The sequence below is a fragment of the Dermacentor variabilis genome, chromosome 1 (genome assembly GCF_050947875.1).
Source record: "Dermacentor variabilis isolate Ectoservices chromosome 1, ASM5094787v1, whole genome shotgun sequence".
Classification (NCBI taxonomy): domain Eukaryota; kingdom Metazoa; phylum Arthropoda; class Arachnida; order Ixodida; family Ixodidae; genus Dermacentor; species Dermacentor variabilis.
The window spans coordinates 209,267,615-209,286,766 of NC_134568.1; the positions used below are offsets into that span (position 1 = coordinate 209,267,615).

Below are 19,152 nucleotides of genomic sequence, written 5' to 3' on the forward strand. Positions count from 1 at the left end.
AAATGCGGCCGCCGCGTAGCCTCATCCCATAACAGACAGATGTACAGTCAACCGCAAAAGTTTACGGGACGCGGTATCTGCCAAGAAGCTGAATTCTCGCGAAGCGTAGTCACACAGCCTCGAATTAAATGTTCCAGCATGTAGTAGCCTTCGCCACCTACACAGTGATTCATTAAATACGAAGTGTCATGCCTTAACACTGCAGGAATTCACACTTGAAGGGGAAACCGCATCCCGCAAAATTTTGCTGTTGACTGTACATCATCAAGTAAGTCAGAATTTTTGTTTTTCGATCTGAATTTTTACTTGCCATGCGTTGCCCCGTTCCGTCAACCTTACCAAGTTGGACTGTATGTACCAACGCAAGCAGGGGCTTCAATAAGATGGCCGTAACGAAAATTTTATTCTTCTGGCGTGGTCGTGCATCAGTACGTGCATTTCATTGGTCGAACTCGCAAACGTACATTGTACCACTCCATTTCATGATTCATGCATGTACGTCGCGGCACCCGTCGTGTCCAAACTTTTGTTCACGACTGCACGTTCGTAGCAAGCCTTTACCTATAAATGACGCTGTCGTCTACTGAAAGGCAAAGTGACGAGATTATACATATACTATATATTTCATTCACGCGCACAGTGAGCACGCTAGCATCGCGCGTGCGCTCCGCTCCACCGGTGTTCGGCGACGTCGTGCAGCGTGGACGCGACCAGGGTGTCGACCGAATTTTTTGCCGGTTCGGTTCGGGTTCAATGTTTGTTCCACGTGCGTCAACACACATGGAAGCAAGTGCAGGGATGAGCCCAGTGGACGACGAAAGTGGACTGCTGTCCTACTATATACATGTTCCTAGTTTGGAAAATTTTTTAAAACTGTATTTCACAATTTCTCAATTTTTTGTGTTATTATACACTGTTTGATGCTGGAATGCCACCTATTGTAAATAAAGGATTGACAAAGTAGCGCTGAAGCTTTGAAATAGTTCGAACAGTACCAGCACTAATGGCTGCACACATAGTAACATTGCCAAAATGTGCAACACTTCCGACCTTAGCAAAAGTTCTATTTACAACTTTTGGCGTTTTTCACTGGTCGATTCGGAGCAGGATTTCTTGCTCCGCTGCAACGAATCCGTATTTCACTGGCCGATCTGGAGCGGGTTCGCGCGTTCCACTGGTCGTTTCGGATCAACTCGCTCCGCGCCGGATCGCTCCCACTTGCTCCGCTGCCGAGGCGCGGACTCGGGCGGAAATAGCTCACATCACTTCCGTCTTCAAGCGAAATCGGTACCCGGTTGGTACGCACCTCGGACGACAGCGATTACGAGGTGACGCAGGTGCAGTACGAAGCCTTCTATGCACGTTGCCCACGCACAATCCTTGCGGGCGCGACATGGAAATGACGGACTCTGCGACTGCCGCGGTCAACTTACGCACGGAGGATGGCGAGTTTGGTTGCCGTGGAAACGTACAGAGCGGAAGTGGGGCATGGTTTCCGGAACCGGTTTGTGCGACGTGTACGCAGACTTCCTGGGCGATCGCCCGCGGAGCGTTTTTGCGCTCCGCTGGCCGATTCCGCTTTGTGAAACCCGAGCGCTCGCTCGAGGATTTCGGCGGACGCTCCAGATCGACCAGTGAAAAACGCCATTTCTTAAAGAGCTCCAAAAATATCTTAATTTCCATGTCGCGCAGAAGACCAGAAGGTAATTATACAGTGAACGCAGTTTGCCACCTCACGTCAGTTTAATCGGTAAAGAGTGATCATTTGCCTTTTTATGTATAAAAGCTCCTAATATATGATCAGACGGTGGCACACCTACGATGGCAACAGAAAGCAGCTTTTTACCATGATTACAGTTTTCCCAGTGACGCGGCTATCACTCCTTGCAATATGTTCCCTTCCTTTGATATCATTTTCCCTCGACGTCTAACCGACACCAGTGCGGCTGGAAATAGACGGCAGGGGGTCTTTTCATTATGGCAAGGCTGAGGCCACATGTTGCTCTCTGACATACGTTTTTCTAAACGACACAAAGAGCAGCTGACTGAACGCACCACTACCGAGGATTGCGATTATTCGCGGCAACGGGATTCAGTGTACGACAGCTAAATCAAATTCTAAATTTCAAAATTAAATTATGGGGTTTTACGTGCCAAAACCACGACCTGATTATGAGGCACGCCGTAGTGGGAGACTCTAGAAATTTGGACCACCTGTGGTTCTTTAACGTGCGCCTAAATCTAATGGCGTTTTTCACTGGTCGATCTGGAACATGATTTTTGCTCCACAGCGGCGAATCCAAATTTCACTGGTGGACCTGGAGCGGGTTCGCGCTTTCATTGGTCGTTTCGGATCAACTCGCTCTGTGCCGGAACGCCTTCAATTGCTTCGCTGCCGAGGCGCGGATTCGGGCGGAAACAGGACTAGAAGCATGCGTCATTTCCGCTCGCTGTAGGACGGCGATTTTGGTGGCCATGCAAACGCACAGAGCGAAAGTCGGTTTGTGTGACATGTGCGCACAGACTTCCGGTACGATCCAGCGCGGAGCATTTTCGCTCTCCGCAAATAGATTCGGATTGGTGAAATGCGAGCACTCGCTCCAGGATTTCGGCGACCGCTCCGGATCGACCAGTAAAAGTACACGGGTGTTTTCGCCTCCATCGAAATGCGGCCGCCGATGCCGCGACCATGTGCTTAGCAGCCCAACACCATAGCCACTAAGCAACCACGATAGGCGAGCGCGGGCACTAACACCACTCGGTGACCTTTTTTTTTTTTTCATTTTATTTGCAAATTTTGCCTACTGCTGCGACGAATGAGAGGCGGGGTTTATGAAGGGCAAGGGGTCGGTGGGGCGCTGGTCAACGCACTATTAATCACGGCTAGGTGGCGTGTGCCGCCACCCGATTTAAAGCGTTCAGCCCTATAGCCATCCATCCACCTGCGCTGCGACCACTGCGGTGGTTAACTGGCACTTTTACTGACGAAAACGCAGCTAAAATTTTAAAAATTGTGGTTCCACATGCCAAAACCACGATCCGATTATGATGCCCGTCGCAGTGGGGGGTCTCCGGATTAATTTTGACCACCTGGGGTTCTCTGACATGCAGCTAAATATAAGTACACGAGTGCTTTTTGCATTTCACCCCAATCGAAATGCGGCCGCCGTGGCCGGGATTTAATCCCGCAACCTCGTGCTTAACAACACAACGCCAAAGCCAGTAGGGACGAAAACTCAGTGTCCTACTTAAGATTTTTTTTTTCTGTGTGAATTAGAACTCTGTTCGCATAATGTGAGCACAAATATGTTTGTGTTCTATCAAATGCACTTTCTGTATAGCCACTTCGCCGTAAGGCGTTGAAACCCTAGCTACGAACTGCTTCTAACAATTTGTTCTGTATATTGAATGCGCAGAACTGCTTTAAGTTGTGCAATGCTGTTTTAAATTGAGCAAGAGATGGTTGTGAAGAGTAAATTTATTGCAAGTCCTGAAACGGGCGAAGAGCATCTTTCAGTATCAATCGGCCGATTCGGACTAATGCATGGTGTCAGGGGCTGCTTTAAAGGAGGGGAAGGGGGGGGGGTTCATCCCCACCCTCAATATTCTTTCCTACACTGCCGCTCCCCTAATCACCTCCCCCATGCCAATGTGCCCACCTGCACCCACAACGAAATTGAAAATTCATGTACTGCCTTGTTTGTAAACAAGCCCATTATTGCAATATGCAAGAGCATTTGCATTGCTAAAATGCTACTTTTACATGCAATTCTGACAATCTCTCTAACAAGGCATTACCAAGCCAAGTTGTGAAGTCCTGCAAAACCCTTGATATTACTGATTTTGAAGCTTAGAGATTCGTGAGCATCCAGGCCAATGTGATAAGCACAGGGTTCCTCCGACCATTCCCTTCACCACAGCAATGAAATAAAACGCTCGTCTGTACCACTTATCACACCAATACATATGTTATTTTACCTGCGTATTCATCAGTACATTTGCCACAAATTTATTTAGAGTCCCTGCATTTGCACCCCTCAATGTGTGCACAGCTCATGGTCAGGAATACATAACCTTACCCCAGCACTTATCAATAGTTGACAACTCTTAAAAGTTGGCATCCCTTACCCGTAACTGTTAGAGTTTATGTTCCAAAGCTGCACTGTTGTCTATGAAGGACACAATAGTAACTGGCTCTGATTTCATTTTCACCACCTGGGGTTCCTTAACATGTGGCCTATGTCTTATATGCACACACAACATTTTTGCATTCTGTATTCATCAGAATGTGGTCACGGTTCAATGCTATGACATGTTCAGCAGCAGAACTCCATTGCCACCAGGCCACGGTGATGGGTTGCCCATCACCAATATAGTGTGGCCCATAATATTTATAAAACAACTTACATAAAGCCACTGATGAGAGCACATCAAGTGTAAATCCACACATGCAACAAGGATTTCTCATGCAAAAATACAATCCCACAAACATCAGCTGTGAAATTCTTTTCAAAGCTTTCACAATCAGCTAATTATTGTAATAGCCTTATTGTGCACTTGCTGATGCATGCCAGGAAGTATAAAGCAATGTCATGAAGATGCACAAAGCCACAACTTCAAACAGTTTTTTTAATTAAATGTTTATGCCAGACCTTGAACCTCACAATATACAAGGCATAGTATTGTTAACATGCATGTTATTGTAACCAAGCATTTATTAGGGACTATTCAGACCCTCTGGAATAGTGAAACAACTTATAATTAATCACTTTCTTGACATAACAAGACATGCTCCCAAAACTGAACAAATTCCTGAACCATACAAAAGTGATTGAAGTAAAAATGGCGAAGGGTGTGCAGACACCTAGGACTAAAACATAAAGCATGACATTCTATTTCTCACAAACATGCTGAACAGACAGACACAAACACACTAAAGCAATGCTATGGAAAAAGAAAGGAAAGACTGACAGCAGATCACTTCAATCAGGCTCAGAAAATGAGCACGTAGTCAGCAAATGCTCACAAAGGATGCGAAATATTTTAAACCATTTTGCTAAGAATGCAAAATAGCTCTGTACCAAAATAATATTTGCCAGGGAAAAAGAGTACTGTGTAAGCTGCGAAAAATATCGTGTGTGTTTTTATGCCGTTAATAACTCTGGCTATAAAAAAGACAATTCTATTTATTACAGAGCAGAACTTTCCTTACTTTAAATACTAGAAACACAATCCAGTAAAAAAAAAGATGATATCCCCCAGCTTCTGTCAGCAGCGTCCTGTGTGGCACACATCAGCAGGCCAGCTTGAGCTTGGCAAATTCATTGGCCACCTGAAGTGCTTTCTCAAGTGAGCCTACATTGTTTCCAATGGCTTGGGCAGACTCCTCTCGGCCGCCACCTTTGCCACCAATCACTTCGGACACCTCCTTAACCCAGGCGTTGGCAGTAAGACCCCTTGCAACAATGCCCTGCATGACATATCACACAGAAACATTCTTGCAGGTTCACAATATGTATTCAAGATAGTAACAGACAAGCCAAACAACAACAAAATGTTTTTTTTTTGTGCTGTAAGTGCCTAAGAGCAAGGACATTACTGTAAAGCTAAAGTGATGTGCCAGTGGCACATTTCAGGTTGCAAGTGCACCACCCTGCAGCCCAATGAGAGGCACAAAATTATTTACGCTCTTTCTGGTTGTGCACATCTACAGCGAGTGAGAATATCCACTGATGATGACTAGATATGCATCACATCGAGTGCCTAGCTCTCCACTAAATACTGCATCCAGCTTCAGGGGTGGAACTGGGAACGTAGGTTTAGAACTTAGGAGGAAGAGCTGCTTTATGGAGCAAGTTTGGAGCAGCACAAGCATCATATTAGAGAATGTAGGAAACCGCCCACCTAAACATCTTGAAGCCGATACCAAGCACCTACAATCTCACCAAGCAGCTGTGCTAAGGTATGGGGACAGAAACCCAGCCACAAAGTAATCCTTTTCTCAATACACGAAAAGCTACAGTAACAACAAAACATCCTGCAGAGTGAAATTAGATGCAAAATATATTTGCATAAATCCCACTTTCTTCGGATGCTTCAACCCCCTAAGGCCTTTCTTCATTTATTTATTTTCCCACAAAGGCCAGTTTAAGACTGAAGCAACTCTAACAAGCAAGTGCTTGTCTATTCAAGATGCACATCGCCATTTCTAACTTTCTTTGGATGAATTTTGTTTTAAAAAGAAACTTAAATGACAATGATAAACATTTGGTAATACAAATATACCAAGAGCGAGTAGAAAGCCCCTATGCTGCCATCATAGAGTCAAACTCGCTTATAACCACATGGTTCCCTACATTGTGAATTGAGAATAGCTCCATGAAACTCCTACATGAAAATTTGCAGAGCATCTGAAGTCTTGCATCAAACTTCTCCCCTGCCAACTTCAACCATGTGCAACAATGAGTAATCAGAGTGTATATGCTTTGTGAACCTACATGCAGTGACCATGGCTGTTACATACAAAGTAAGTTATTTCATGCCTGCAGTGCTTTATTTGTAACAAGATGCCATGTGTGTTTGTTGCTCCAGCAGTATTCTTAGGGTTGTTGCTCATTCACTCTAGAGTGCGAGCGAGTGAAAAAGTATTGTGACTGCTACAGGTAGATCTAGGTCTGCAAAACTACTGGCCTGTCTATTTGCAAAACTACTGGCCTGGCCTGTTTGTCTGCCTGGCCTGAGTGCTGCATACATACATATAGGCTCAATTGTCACTTAGCCTTTTTCACATGGTGCGATTTTCCTTGCTACATCGTAAGTACGGCAAATGGGGCATCAGGTGCTTCAAGGGTGCATTTTTTACTGTTTGAGGTGCTGTACTGCCCTATGAAATTTCATATGTAACATGGATAGGCAACCAATAACACAAATCGTCACTCTGACCTGCCTGTTATTTTTTGTTTTGACAGACTAGAGAGTTCGAGCATAAAGGTATCACAAAAATTGTTTCTAGTTAGTCTTACTCTGCTTGCACAGAAGCAAACTAGATAATCCTGTACCAAGAATAATTCATTGTTCCACTAAGTGTTTCACAAACTCAAAAAAGTCACCGTAACCGGTGCATGTGAAACGGCAATGCGAAATATGCATGTGTGAAAATCACAGCTGCAAAAAATACAGTGCAATACCACTCCATGTGAAATAGGCTATAAGCTAAAGAAGTATCTTATAAGGTGATCAGTAGATACAAGAGCTCCTGCTGCAAAACCATGGGTCCTCTGGACAGAAAAGCATCAAATTAAAAATTAAATTCTCAGGTTTTACGTGCCAAAACCACAATATCATTATGAGGCATGCAGTAGTGAGGGACTACGTATTAATTTTGACCACCAGGGGTTCTTTAACATGCATGGTACGCAGGCGTTTGGGCATTTTGCCCCCATCGAAATGCAGCTGCCGCAACCCAGAAAAGCACTGAATCATCATGCATAATATTGCAATATTGCAGACAAACCACATCGCACATCATAACAGCCCTGAAATTTTACTAATTCTTGCATGTAACGAAAAACTGGTTACAAATAAGTAAAGCAGAAACCAACCTTGGGGCAAGTTGAAAGCCTATCTCAAGGTAAGTCTTTGCTTTGTCACTGGTATACATCAGGGCCTTTCATTACCAGTGCATTGCATGCCAGTCTATACAGCATGCCTGTCACATTATGGTGTTAGTGAGGGCAGAAAGCATCCAAATTCAGACATTCATCTATCACAGTGATAAGTGCCTTTATCTCGCTTCAGATTGTAGCAGCGAATACCGGCATGCACACAACCTTAGCTACGCATCTCAATTTTATTTCACACTTTACGTGTTTTGATTGTGTCAACTTCCAGTCAATAATGATCATTAAAAGTTATTGTGGACAAAAGAATATATACAGTTAAACCTTGATATAATGAAGCAGGTAAAATCAGCAATTTGCTTTGTTATACTGAAATTTCACTGTATTAAATTTCAACCTTCTATGCAAATAAGTACAGTCCAAGCGATTTTTCTTAGATGGGAAGGGGCAGCAGAATTTTGCGAATTATCAGGCAATCGAAAAAAAGCAAATTTCAACGAGAAAGCAATTCATTCTGATGAATTTGGGAGTCGGCAGCGAATGACACGGTTTCATGTCATGTTGACGATATCTTCACATTGGCAATACGAATTAAGAGAATCCAGCCACACTTTCGCGTGCTCTCCGCCATCGTGGCTGATAGCGTCACCCACACTGGGACGACGCTATCCTGGAAAGCGCCCACAGTTGGTAGCCAATGCTTCGTCTGCCTCTCGCTCCAACGAGTCACCAAAAATCAAGATTACACAACCTTCAATACTAAATGCGCGGTAAGACAGCTTATATAATGCCACACTGTCTCGGCACACCCACTCTCTGCACACGCGGCTGATTACCTCTAAAGCAAAGCGCGCAGCTGTGTATGCGCTAAGCCGCACTTACAGTCATGCGCAGCAACGACAGAGTCGCGCACCAGGAATCGCGACGCGCGCCAACTTACTCCCCACCCCGTTATCACCCTCGCACACTTTCACTCGCACCTAAAGCACAAAGTGCATGGGGCGCGATAGGATCTTATCGTACTTGGACTTTATACGGAACATGATGCTGAAACATGAAACTTTGGCGGTTGCTCTTGTCGCACCGCAGGGGATTTGAGAGGTGCGTTTGCAAGTAGCCGCTTGTAATTCAATCATTTGACCATCTGTGCCCCGGAAGTTTCCATTTACTGTCTCGGCATTCCTTTGCTGTGGAAGCAAAATTTCGTTATATTGAAATCGCATACACACTTCACTACATTGAGGTTCTAATTACACGGTGTTCTATGAACAAGAGGTTATGAAAAGTCAAATACTTCCGTTATACCGAGAATTTCATTATATCGAGGTTTAATGTGCATACTAATTTTTTATACTTTTATCAAATTCGTGATATGTCAGATTCTTTTGCGATCTATCTCCTGTTCCCAATATTTGTAGGTTCAAATGAAGGTGGAGAAAATGGAAATAACAAAAGAGTCGTACATATGCACTCAAAGAATGGTGGAAGTCCTGCCTGTGGGAGTAATCATGGCAATAGCAACTGCGCAATGCTAGGCAATATCTTTGTGGCAGGCTGCCACTGTTTGCTCCAAAGAGAAGAAGCTATTCAGAAGAGTAATTTGTCATCCCCTGGTCTGAATTTGTCTCAGGCAGTATAAAGATCTCCAAAAGTGAGGAGAATGCATATGGTATCCACTCCAGCAGGAGAGATGGTGCTTAAGGCATATTACCATGAATTACATGCCCTTCTATGGAAGTAGCACAAAAGAATTATGCTAGTACTCCATATTTCGTAAATTTCTGAAAATCTGAGACATGCCACATGTCAAAAAGCATGACTGGCAGATTCTCCAGATACAGTTATTACAAGCTGATGCCCCAATTACATGCCACAGTACCTCTGAAACAAACTACCAGCAGCAATCTGTGAGAATGTGATTGCTGATGCTATGAAGTTATTCGCTCACATGCTGTGTGATTGTGGGTGGATCCCGTCTAGAAATTATTAGCTGCTCAATTATTCAAACATCCCTGCGGCACCGCCACCTTCTCTACTGAAGTACTGATGTATAACAGCAACCAAAGATTTCAATGCTGCACAGAATGTCGTGCAATTTTTCAGGCATGACTGACATGCTAAATGTCAAAAAATGACCATGAGAAAGGTTGGCACCATTCAGGTTCACCCTTGCATAGAGTTTCCTACAAAAATTACTAGAGGAAACTTTGGCACTGCAATGGTTCAGCTAGTACTATGGGAATGATAGTTAGTAAAGTAAAACCTTGTTAAACCGTACCCGCTTGAACAGTAGTTTTGTTTTAAAAGTAGTAGTCACATCCCTGCCTCAACGGCCATAGAACCTAATGTATTTTGCATCCGCATAAACCGTACCAGCAAATTGCGCACGTATCAGTTAACACATAGTGTTTCAACTATTCGTCGTGAAATCATGGTGGTATGTCGGCCCGGCAGAACAACGAGCCTCGGAGTTCGGAACAGACACCAAGCGCAAACGCAGACAGCACTTGGAAGGGTGAAGCCACATCAACATCAGCATCATTTCGGCACTGTGCCAGAGTTGGAGCGTTGTGGCGTCGTGCAAGCTAGGACGAAAAGTAGGTGCTCAGAATAGAAGAAAAATTGGACATCCTTTGTGCTGTTGAATTTGGCATGGGGGGGGGGGGGGGGAGAAACATTATTCATCAGAGTGGGGCGCTAATTCATGGGCCAGATGACCGCCAGGCCATCTGGCACGCGAAAGGGATATACTGTTGACTACAGTGTGTGGCATTAGGAATGCGAAGGTGAAAATGCTGTTGCGAAGGCAATGCTGCTGTGACCTTGAAAATACATCGGCTACAAGGTTCGACTTTTCGTCATCGTTGCCTCTGTTATTGCTGAACTGTCGCCTAACGACAGTGATGAGAAAGACAGTGAAAGCGACAGCACAGGCGATTCAGGCCCGACAGTGGTAAATGCTGCACGTTACGTCAGCCTCACACGGGTGTTTGCCGAGGTATTGCACGGGACGTTACCCGGAGAAATGCTGCCGACTGGTCCACATACAAGGGATATAGTTCTGATCTGTCTGCTAGCCGTGCCTGTGCCATGCAGTTGCATGCTTGCTCTTTCTAATCCATCTCATTTGCCTGTTGTATGTAATGAACTAATTTCACTTCTTATAATGTGCTTTGCACTGCGCTGCGGCAGCAACAGTGTGTAGCCAAAAAGTGCGGAGTTCTGATAAGCAGAACTTAGTGTTTTCAATCAAGAAAATGAGTCGAATGTGACTTCTCATACTGGCATAGCATTCACGTGTCTTCTAGAGAAGCACGCGGTGAGGAGAGAGCACCCATGGGGAGGGTAGTGAAGAGGAGCCAGAAACCATGCACTCTCTTTCAAGCTCATAGTGGTTCAGAAGACTTCTGAGACAAACAAATTTTCACAGTCCCCTCAAATCAATCTTAAAAGCAAGCTTCACCTCAGAACCTCCTATGTAAATATATGGGAGAGGATAAATCGCTTTTCTCGGCAACCACTGCACCAAATGTATTAGGTTTGTTGCATTTAGAAGAAAAAGTTAAAATCTAGTGACTGTTAGCTGCAAATTTTCGGTTTAGGTCGTTTTTTTTAATAAAGATTGACAAAGATCACAAATTTTCAGAAAATGAAACTATCATGTTTACAACTCTAACTTATAAATGAAAAATTATATCACAATTCTGTAAATTGCACCTAATAGTACATCTAAAGTGGACAAAATTGATATACATGGCTCTCAACTAGACCCCTAACTTGTGAATAGAACTTTAGCAAAACCCTTCTAAACAATCTAACAAATTCACCTAATATATAAATTGACATATCAAATTTGACTGCTTCAGATGCTTTAATGGATCCAGTTTACAGAACTGTGATATCTGTTCTAGGTGCAAAGCTACCAATTTGTAAACTTTGTTCTTTCAAACTTACGAATTTTTGAAAATTCCATTTGAGACATCCAGACCCTAAATTGAAACTCCGCTTCTAACAGCCACTAGAATTTATCTTTCTCTCTCAAATGCAACAAATTTAATTAAAATCGGCCCAGTGGTTATCTCAGAAAAGCATTTCTGCATTTTACATTTCTCTGAATAAGCGGCATTGGAGTTGGGCCCAAGTTAAGGCTTCCTCTTAATGGGAGTCTATTGTATCTAATACTGCAAAGAAAGAGAGAAGAAAGTGATGTGTGCTCAAACAAATACTGTAATTCGTGTTTTAAGTAAACAGGAAAAAAACTAAAGATAAAGCAAGACAAAAGAAAAACATGCGTTTAGTTGATTTGTAATGGAAGCAATTATACAGCCGAACTCGACTATATCGAACCCATTTACATCAAATTATTCTGTATATCGAACAATTTCTGAACACGGTATAGTTACAATGAGTATATATAGCAAAAATTATGCTTACATCGAACAAAAATCGCAGCGACTCCTGATATATCGAACGACAAGCAGCGCAAAAGTGCCCCCAGAAGTTGGCTCTCCCTCCTGCGGCAGGTTTCCCCGCCACCGTGGCTCCATCCAACTGCTCTCCCTACCGTGACCGTGCTGCGTGGGGCAAGTCGTCGACACCCCCCTGCAAAAAAAATGATCCTCGCCCGCCCGCAGCGCTTGCTCAGACAGCCAATCAGAGGCTCTTGTGCCCTCGTCGTGCAAGATGGCGCAAGTGCGAGTTGTCCTGCTGCTTTTCTGGTTCATTGTGTTTGCGCCTTGCGGGCCTTCTCCCACAGTGTTGCCATGGTGAAGTAGCAGAATTTTCTTTACACCGTGAAGCTTGAAATCATAAATAGAGTTGAGCGCGGTGAGAAGTCGGATGACCCTGCAGCGTGCAAGATTCCGAGGAGCACTCTCAGCACAATCTTGAAGAATAAAGGGGCGATTAGGGCTCAAGCAGACAAACTTGCAACCAGGTGCCCGATGGCGCCCAACGTGTAGGCATGGCCGTGTACAATTGGTTCATCTGAAATTGCTTCAGATGTGCCCGCTTCAATGTGCCCGCTGATGACTGTAAATTCTGATGAGTGCGACAAAGCCGTTGCTAGTGTTGCCGAAGTTTGGAGTGAGCTGTCAGAATTTCGGGAAGCCGTTGACGAGTCAATAGTCAACGAGTGTATGAGTGCAAACGATGGTGTCGCAACCACAGGAGAGCCCGAAAACAAAGACTACATTGCTGACATCGCACCGAGCACAAGTGAAAGTGTGCACAATGAGGAAAGTAACAACAATCCTTCACCCGCATCCTCCGAGGTGATTGGCGCACTCGCACTAGTCCAGTGCTTCTGTGCAAACTGGAAGACTGTGGCCTCAGCTGCTCTGACTCTTTAGACAATGTGGAGAAGTGCGTGCATCGCAGGCAGCGAAATTGCCCAAGCAGAAGAAAATACAGGACAATTTCATGTGAAACTAAGCTAGTTTCATCAATAAAAAGATTTTATAAATGGTATTTGCTTTTATGATGTGCAATTCTTTAGCAGGCTTATATCGAATTATGCCCTATATCAAACTGATAGGCATTTTTTTTTTGCAAGTTTGATATAGCCGGGTTCTACTGTATTTCATAAGTACTTGATGGCATCTGGAATCAGCAAACAGGCACAAGAAAAAGAGTGCCTCCCTTGACCCAAAGGAATGGCGAGTGGCAGATGGCCTTTTATGGAAAGCAAACTTCGTGTGACAGATGGTGCCTTAGCCCCATACCCTGTGCAGTGAAAATAGTGAGACTTGGTAAAGAGCCATTTCACCCTGTCAAAAATGTTTTCCTAAAGAAATATGGTGACAGATGGTGCCTTAGCACCATACCCTGTGCAGTGACAATAGTGGGACTTGGGAAAGAGCCATTTCACCCTGTCAAAAATGTTTTCCTAAAAAAATATGGCTTTTCCATATTTGTCCACTGTGCCACAGTCATCGTGAGGATCAATTTCACAATGTGAGAGATAAGAACAAAAAGCTACCAATGGTACAGAATCATTGCAGGATATTAATGGCCCAAGATTTAAACAGTAGTGCACCACCACAATGCACCCAATTACTTATGGCTTAGTTCACATGCAGTGGAGCAAGATGGCAAATAGAATACCAGGCTGAACAGAATGCCACAAATGGCACAACAGTTCTGACCTTTCTCAAAAGTTGAGGCAAGGAGCATTCTTCCGAGACTAGGAACATGGCTTCAAATGTCCTAACTGTCATAAATGAATGTGAATTAATTTTAGCCAGCATATATGTCAGCATATATGCTGACCTTCAGTGGCTTTACAAATAGTGAAAATAGAATTTATACAGCTGTACTATGAAAAATAAAGTTGTGATTCATCCAAGAACGACTTTGTGCTGCTCTCAGTTGGATGGCAATTTTCGCTTTCAAGAAATTTCCTCCACCTTACAGATTTCCGTGGGACCCATTTGCCATAAACAACTGTATCATGTAAAGAGACCCTAAATGCACATGCAATCGCACAAGCACATGTATTCACAAACATGTAGATTAGCAACTGCCTTATTACTTTCATAGACAGGAGTGTTACATAGACAACCTTTTTGAATTAACTACATACACATTCATATGTAAGTACACATTGCTTAGCTGAAAGCTCAAAATGACAGCTTACCTTGGGCACTGTGCTCAGGCAGATGACCTTTCCCTTCTCACTGTCCTGGCTGAAGAACATAGCAGCTGCATTGGGTGTCAGCGTTCTCACTTGCTTCAATGCAGCATCAAGTGCCTGCAGTAAGTTGGACAAAGAGAGCAGTGCCTTATGCCCCTGCACAAAAGCAATATACACAACAACGGCGAGCACTGTACTGCTACCATAACCATTCACTCACCTTTGCGTTGTCTCCAACATCAAGCGTGTGGACAATGTAGTCACAATCTTTCTTATCCTCTAGAAGCTTCTTGACAGTCTCAATCGCCTGTACATTGCAAATATAGAGTGATTTTATTTCTCAATGCAGACAAAAGTAGCAAGAAAAGCACTTCACACAAAATGAAGCTATACTCTCACCCCAATAACAACATAAGAGAAATATTTGACCGTAATTCACAGGCACCAGCTGGAGGCAGTAAAATGTGATGTGTGGACACAAAACACAGTGAACAGACTTTTAATCAGTGTGTTGAACCAAACTAAACCTGAACACAGTACACACAGTACAAGTACACCCAGAGAACATGCCTAGGGGCCCTGTAACACTTTTCTAACTAATCATATAATGGCATCACTATTAAATTACGTCTGCTCACGAATCTCCTGCTGCAAAAATTTTTCGAATCCTTCAAGCACAAGCAAAGGTAGACGTACTTAGTTACCGGACCGATCAGCACCTTTTTCTCTCTTTTAATTTTCACTAGCGCACTGGAAGCTACACAGGGGAGACAGCAAGGAGGCGCAAAAGAGCACCGACTTACTGGCCGCACCCAAAGGTTGAAAGCGAGATGGCTCGTGGTGGCATCCTGTGGTGGCTGTAGTATCTACACTATGCTTAGCATCTAAAAGGTCATGCACAGCAGATGCAGCAACACACAATTGTCATGTTTAGACCTAGAGCGCAAAAGATGAAATGGTTTTTGTGTTGTTTTGAGATCCAGACAGATATATTTTTCATTTATTTAACTCAAATGAGCAGTAATTGTATTACTGAGAATGTTCTCGTGATCACAAAATGAGCCAATAGCTGTCGTGGGTCCAGCTGACTGTGGTGATCCTGCATGATGACACTGCGGCAGCGAAAGCAAGCTATTTTTCACTGCTTTTGACACAAGTTTGTGATTCCCTGCTGCATACAGTGCAATAATATTTAGCTCACATATTCACAGGGGCCTTGTCAACAATCGGCATCGTTTTCTCACTAAGTTCAAAGAGTGTTTCAGGGCCCCTTTAACTGAAGACAGCCCACAAGCTTGCACTATCAAAGTTGAAAGGCACAGTTAAACTTACATTTAACAAACTTCACCATAAGAAATCCTAGATGTAAATAATCATTTTATTTTCATAACTTCATGTCCATAGAACACCGTGTATTTTTAGCCTCAAAATAATGAAGTGCTTTCAATATAAAGATTTAAGTGAATTCTGGGGTTTACGTGCCAAAACCACAATTTGATTATGAGGCACGCCATAGTGGGGTACTCCAGATTAATTCTGACCACCAGGGGTGAGGATCTTTAACATGCCCCCAATCCGCAGGACACGGGTGTTTTTGAATTTCGCCCCCATCGAATTGCAGCCACCACGGCCACAATATAAGGAAACTTAGCCACAGCCATAAAGGCAGGCGAGGCAATAAATGGAAACTGTACCAAGGGTGGCATTGGTCAATCAGTTAAACTATTGCTGTTGTTCACGTTGCAATATGGGAGCAAAGAAAGTTTACTGCACAAGAGGGTATCATCATCAACATTAACCTTTAAAGGTCCCTGTTGTGGTATTACAAATTACATGTGTACTATCAGCGTCGAATTAATTGTGAACAGCGGAGTGCATGGCTGAAGCATAACTGAAGGTATAGTGCATGTTGTCTGTCACCGTTAACAGGTACACACATCCGATTTGACTGCACTGTGTGATGATGCTTCCCCTCTACAGATGCGCATGCCTGTCAAGCACAAAGCACAGATTCCATGTACGCTGAGCATGCGTTCAGGGCAGGGCACAGTGACAGGCAATGCATACAAAGAGGGGCATACATACATTGCACTAAATGCATATGCACAGAGGGAAAGCATGACATGACAAGTTGCAGGGTGCCCAGATATGAATCACATGAAGATGCAAGTGCTTAGTCAATGAGCTTTCCTCTAAATATTGCCTTCAGAAACAACCAAAGAAGAGATCAATATGCTGCGTAATACACATCTATGCACCTCACTGATATTGCGTAGTTCAAAGGGGAAACTGTCCTTGGATAACGGCTTGGATGTGGCCTCGTGCATATTTGTGATAGGAAAAAATCACACACATTAACGTTTTATTACAAAATGTAAAGAGAATTTTGCAAATGATAAACCCTGCATACTTTTTAGGTGGGGAGGGAAGAGAAGCACAAGGCACAAATGTATACACAAAGAACGAAAAGCCTTGGTGTGTCTGTGGTATACAGAGCATGCTCAGGATGAAGTGCTGCAGCATGTGCAGTCTATAAAATGCGGCCTGGGCGGAAAACGTGAAAGGACAAGCCGCAAGGAGCTGGGAAACAAATTTTGTGACGGCACCAGTGCTCAAGTCAGTGAGCTCCTTCCCCCCCCCCCCCTCCAACATATTTTCAGATGCATATTTAACCGAAAAGGAGATTGATATGTCTATATACATTGTGTTGACACCACACAAGGATAGTGCAGCACGTGCCGTGTGGCTGCGACTGACAAGATACGTGCATGATATAGAGTAGCATCTGTTATTCTTGCACAATTGTTTAAAGAAAGCTCACTTAATTTTTACCGTAGCAGCCTGTGCAGCCCCCCCATGCTGGGCTGCCAATTTCATCAAGGGGCAGCTGACAACAAAGCCAAGGTAAGCGAACACTGGAGGCAAGCATGCGGTAAGAGCAGGCAGAGTGTTATCGTGATTGTTCTTTTGTTGCTTCTGCCAATTCCCACAGTCCCAGGCAGAAGATGACGGTTCCCTATAAGCACTGCTAATTCTGGTCTATAGGGGAGTGCAGACTATGCACGTATAATTTAAAACATATATTGGTGAAATGGTGTGGCCCTTTCACGAGAACACACAATATTTCAATGTAAAAAAAAAATTTCGATGTATTGAAGTAAAGTGGCAACGGTTATTACTTCATTATTAAAGTTTAACTGTATGCATTCAGATGAGCTTTCCTTGTACGTACGCTCTAGTACAAGCAAAGCATGCATGTTCTATCATGGCCTTTTACACCATTGGTGTTATGGCCATATAGTAGTGAAATCAACGAGAGATGAGCCAAGTGTTTGGCATTAGTAGTAGTCAGAAAGAGCAGGGAAGAAACCCAGAATGTACAGGACCCCTTTAAAGAAACAAAATCAAAATGTGCTGCCTACCAATTGCTGTGCCTGAGCTTTGTTGCTCCGGTCAAGGTCATCAAGCTTCTTCTTGAGGTTCTTCAATTCTGTTCTTAGCTCATCCTTCTTCCAGTAGGAAATACTTGACTGAGAGATCTCCTGTATAAAATAAATAAGGGTTGAAACTGCCACAAATAATGCCTAGTAGTGAAAATGACAAAGAAAGGCAACAAGTGCCATCTTTCTCTTCATCTCCGCAGCTCACAATTTTTCAACAAAACTGCATCAGAAGACTACATGGTATTTCTTCTATGTCAAGCAAGAGTGACACAACTTTATCAGTTTTCGTACTACTATACCCGAGAACACCTTTTCCAGTAATGTATCTAAATTTGCCTACAAACTGTTGAAATCCAGAGAAAAGACGGGGAATGCGGGAGATGGAAATTCAAGACAATGAGCAAAACGTGAACAAGGTGAATGCTGGAGCATCAAGGTGAATGCTGGAATGCTAGAACAAGGAGAATGCTGGACCAACATTCACCTTGTTCACGTTTTGCTCATCGCCTACAAACTGTTGTACCTCAAATGAAACATGCTACTTATCCCAAGCAAAAGGTGGCCAAATGAAGCAATTTACTGACCTCTGTGAGCTCAACAATTTGCTTGACAAGCTCTTTTCCTTGAGCAGCCTGAGTCACCTTCTCCACCTCCGTTCTAAGTCTATTAACTTCATTCTCGTAGTGCTCAGCTTTCTTCACTGCCTGCAGACATGGAGGGACCAGGTAATTACAGACAGGCGACAGTGTTGGAAAAGCAAAAAGCACATATTTCGGCTTTGGCACTTGCTCTTTGGCCTCAGACTTTCTGGCATGTGTTCAAGAAAAAAAATTTGTATTTGCTTTCTTTTGTTTACCTAATACAATGATTTATTTTCATGCACTCTCTTTTCCAGGCACTAAAAGCAGTGAGCATCGGTTATACTATAATGAAGCCAATTAACTCACATAACTCAAAAGATTAAGTCTGCCCTGAATTCAGATAACCTTCACTGAGATTTCTACAACAACCTGCAGGCATTATTTACTATGGTATAAATTTTTAAGCACTAGATATAAGGCGCGTGCATATTTACTCATCAACAGCTATGCTTACCAATTTTAAATTTACATTCAGACAGCATTCAGAAGAATTTTGCATTCAGAAAGCAACTGTTCAGCAGTTGCACTCAGTCGACCACTCAGCCAGAGCCACTTCTAAGCATAATGCCTCACCTCCCATGAGACTACATAAATATACTTCCAAGCAAGGCATAGGTGGTCAATTTTTTTATAACCATGTAAGCAGGCAATGACAGACAAGAGAAACAAAATAACCTGAGAGTAGCTGATACAGCTCAATCTGCACATACAGAGCACAGTGCAAAAGAATTTGCTTGCTGAGCACCAAAGAAAAGCTTTGTTGACCCCGCACACAGTTAAACCGTGGCTCATGGCTCAACCATGGCTCAACTCAA

General features: G+C 43.5%; 1 protein-coding gene across 2 annotated transcripts in view; it reads right to left on the reverse strand.

The window, feature by feature from the left end:
• Positions 1-4,615: 4,615 nt before the first annotated feature.
• The window catches only part of AlaRS (alanine--tRNA ligase, cytoplasmic), a 78,087-nt gene continuing 63,550 nt past the window's right edge, over positions 4,616-19,152 (reverse strand). For both annotated transcript variants that reach the window (XM_075703959.1, XM_075703960.1), the window contains exons 19-23: positions 18,281-18,400; positions 17,676-17,795; positions 14,474-14,560; positions 14,257-14,370; positions 4,616-5,470 (exon numbers count right to left, since the gene is read on the reverse strand). In XM_075703959.1, the coding sequence (XP_075560074.1) occupies positions 5,294-5,470; positions 14,257-14,370; positions 14,474-14,560; positions 17,676-17,795; positions 18,281-18,400 (618 nt within the window). In that variant the 3' untranslated portion in view covers positions 4,616-5,293. The remainder of the gene's footprint in view (positions 5,471-14,256; positions 14,371-14,473; positions 14,561-17,675; positions 17,796-18,280; positions 18,401-19,152) is intronic.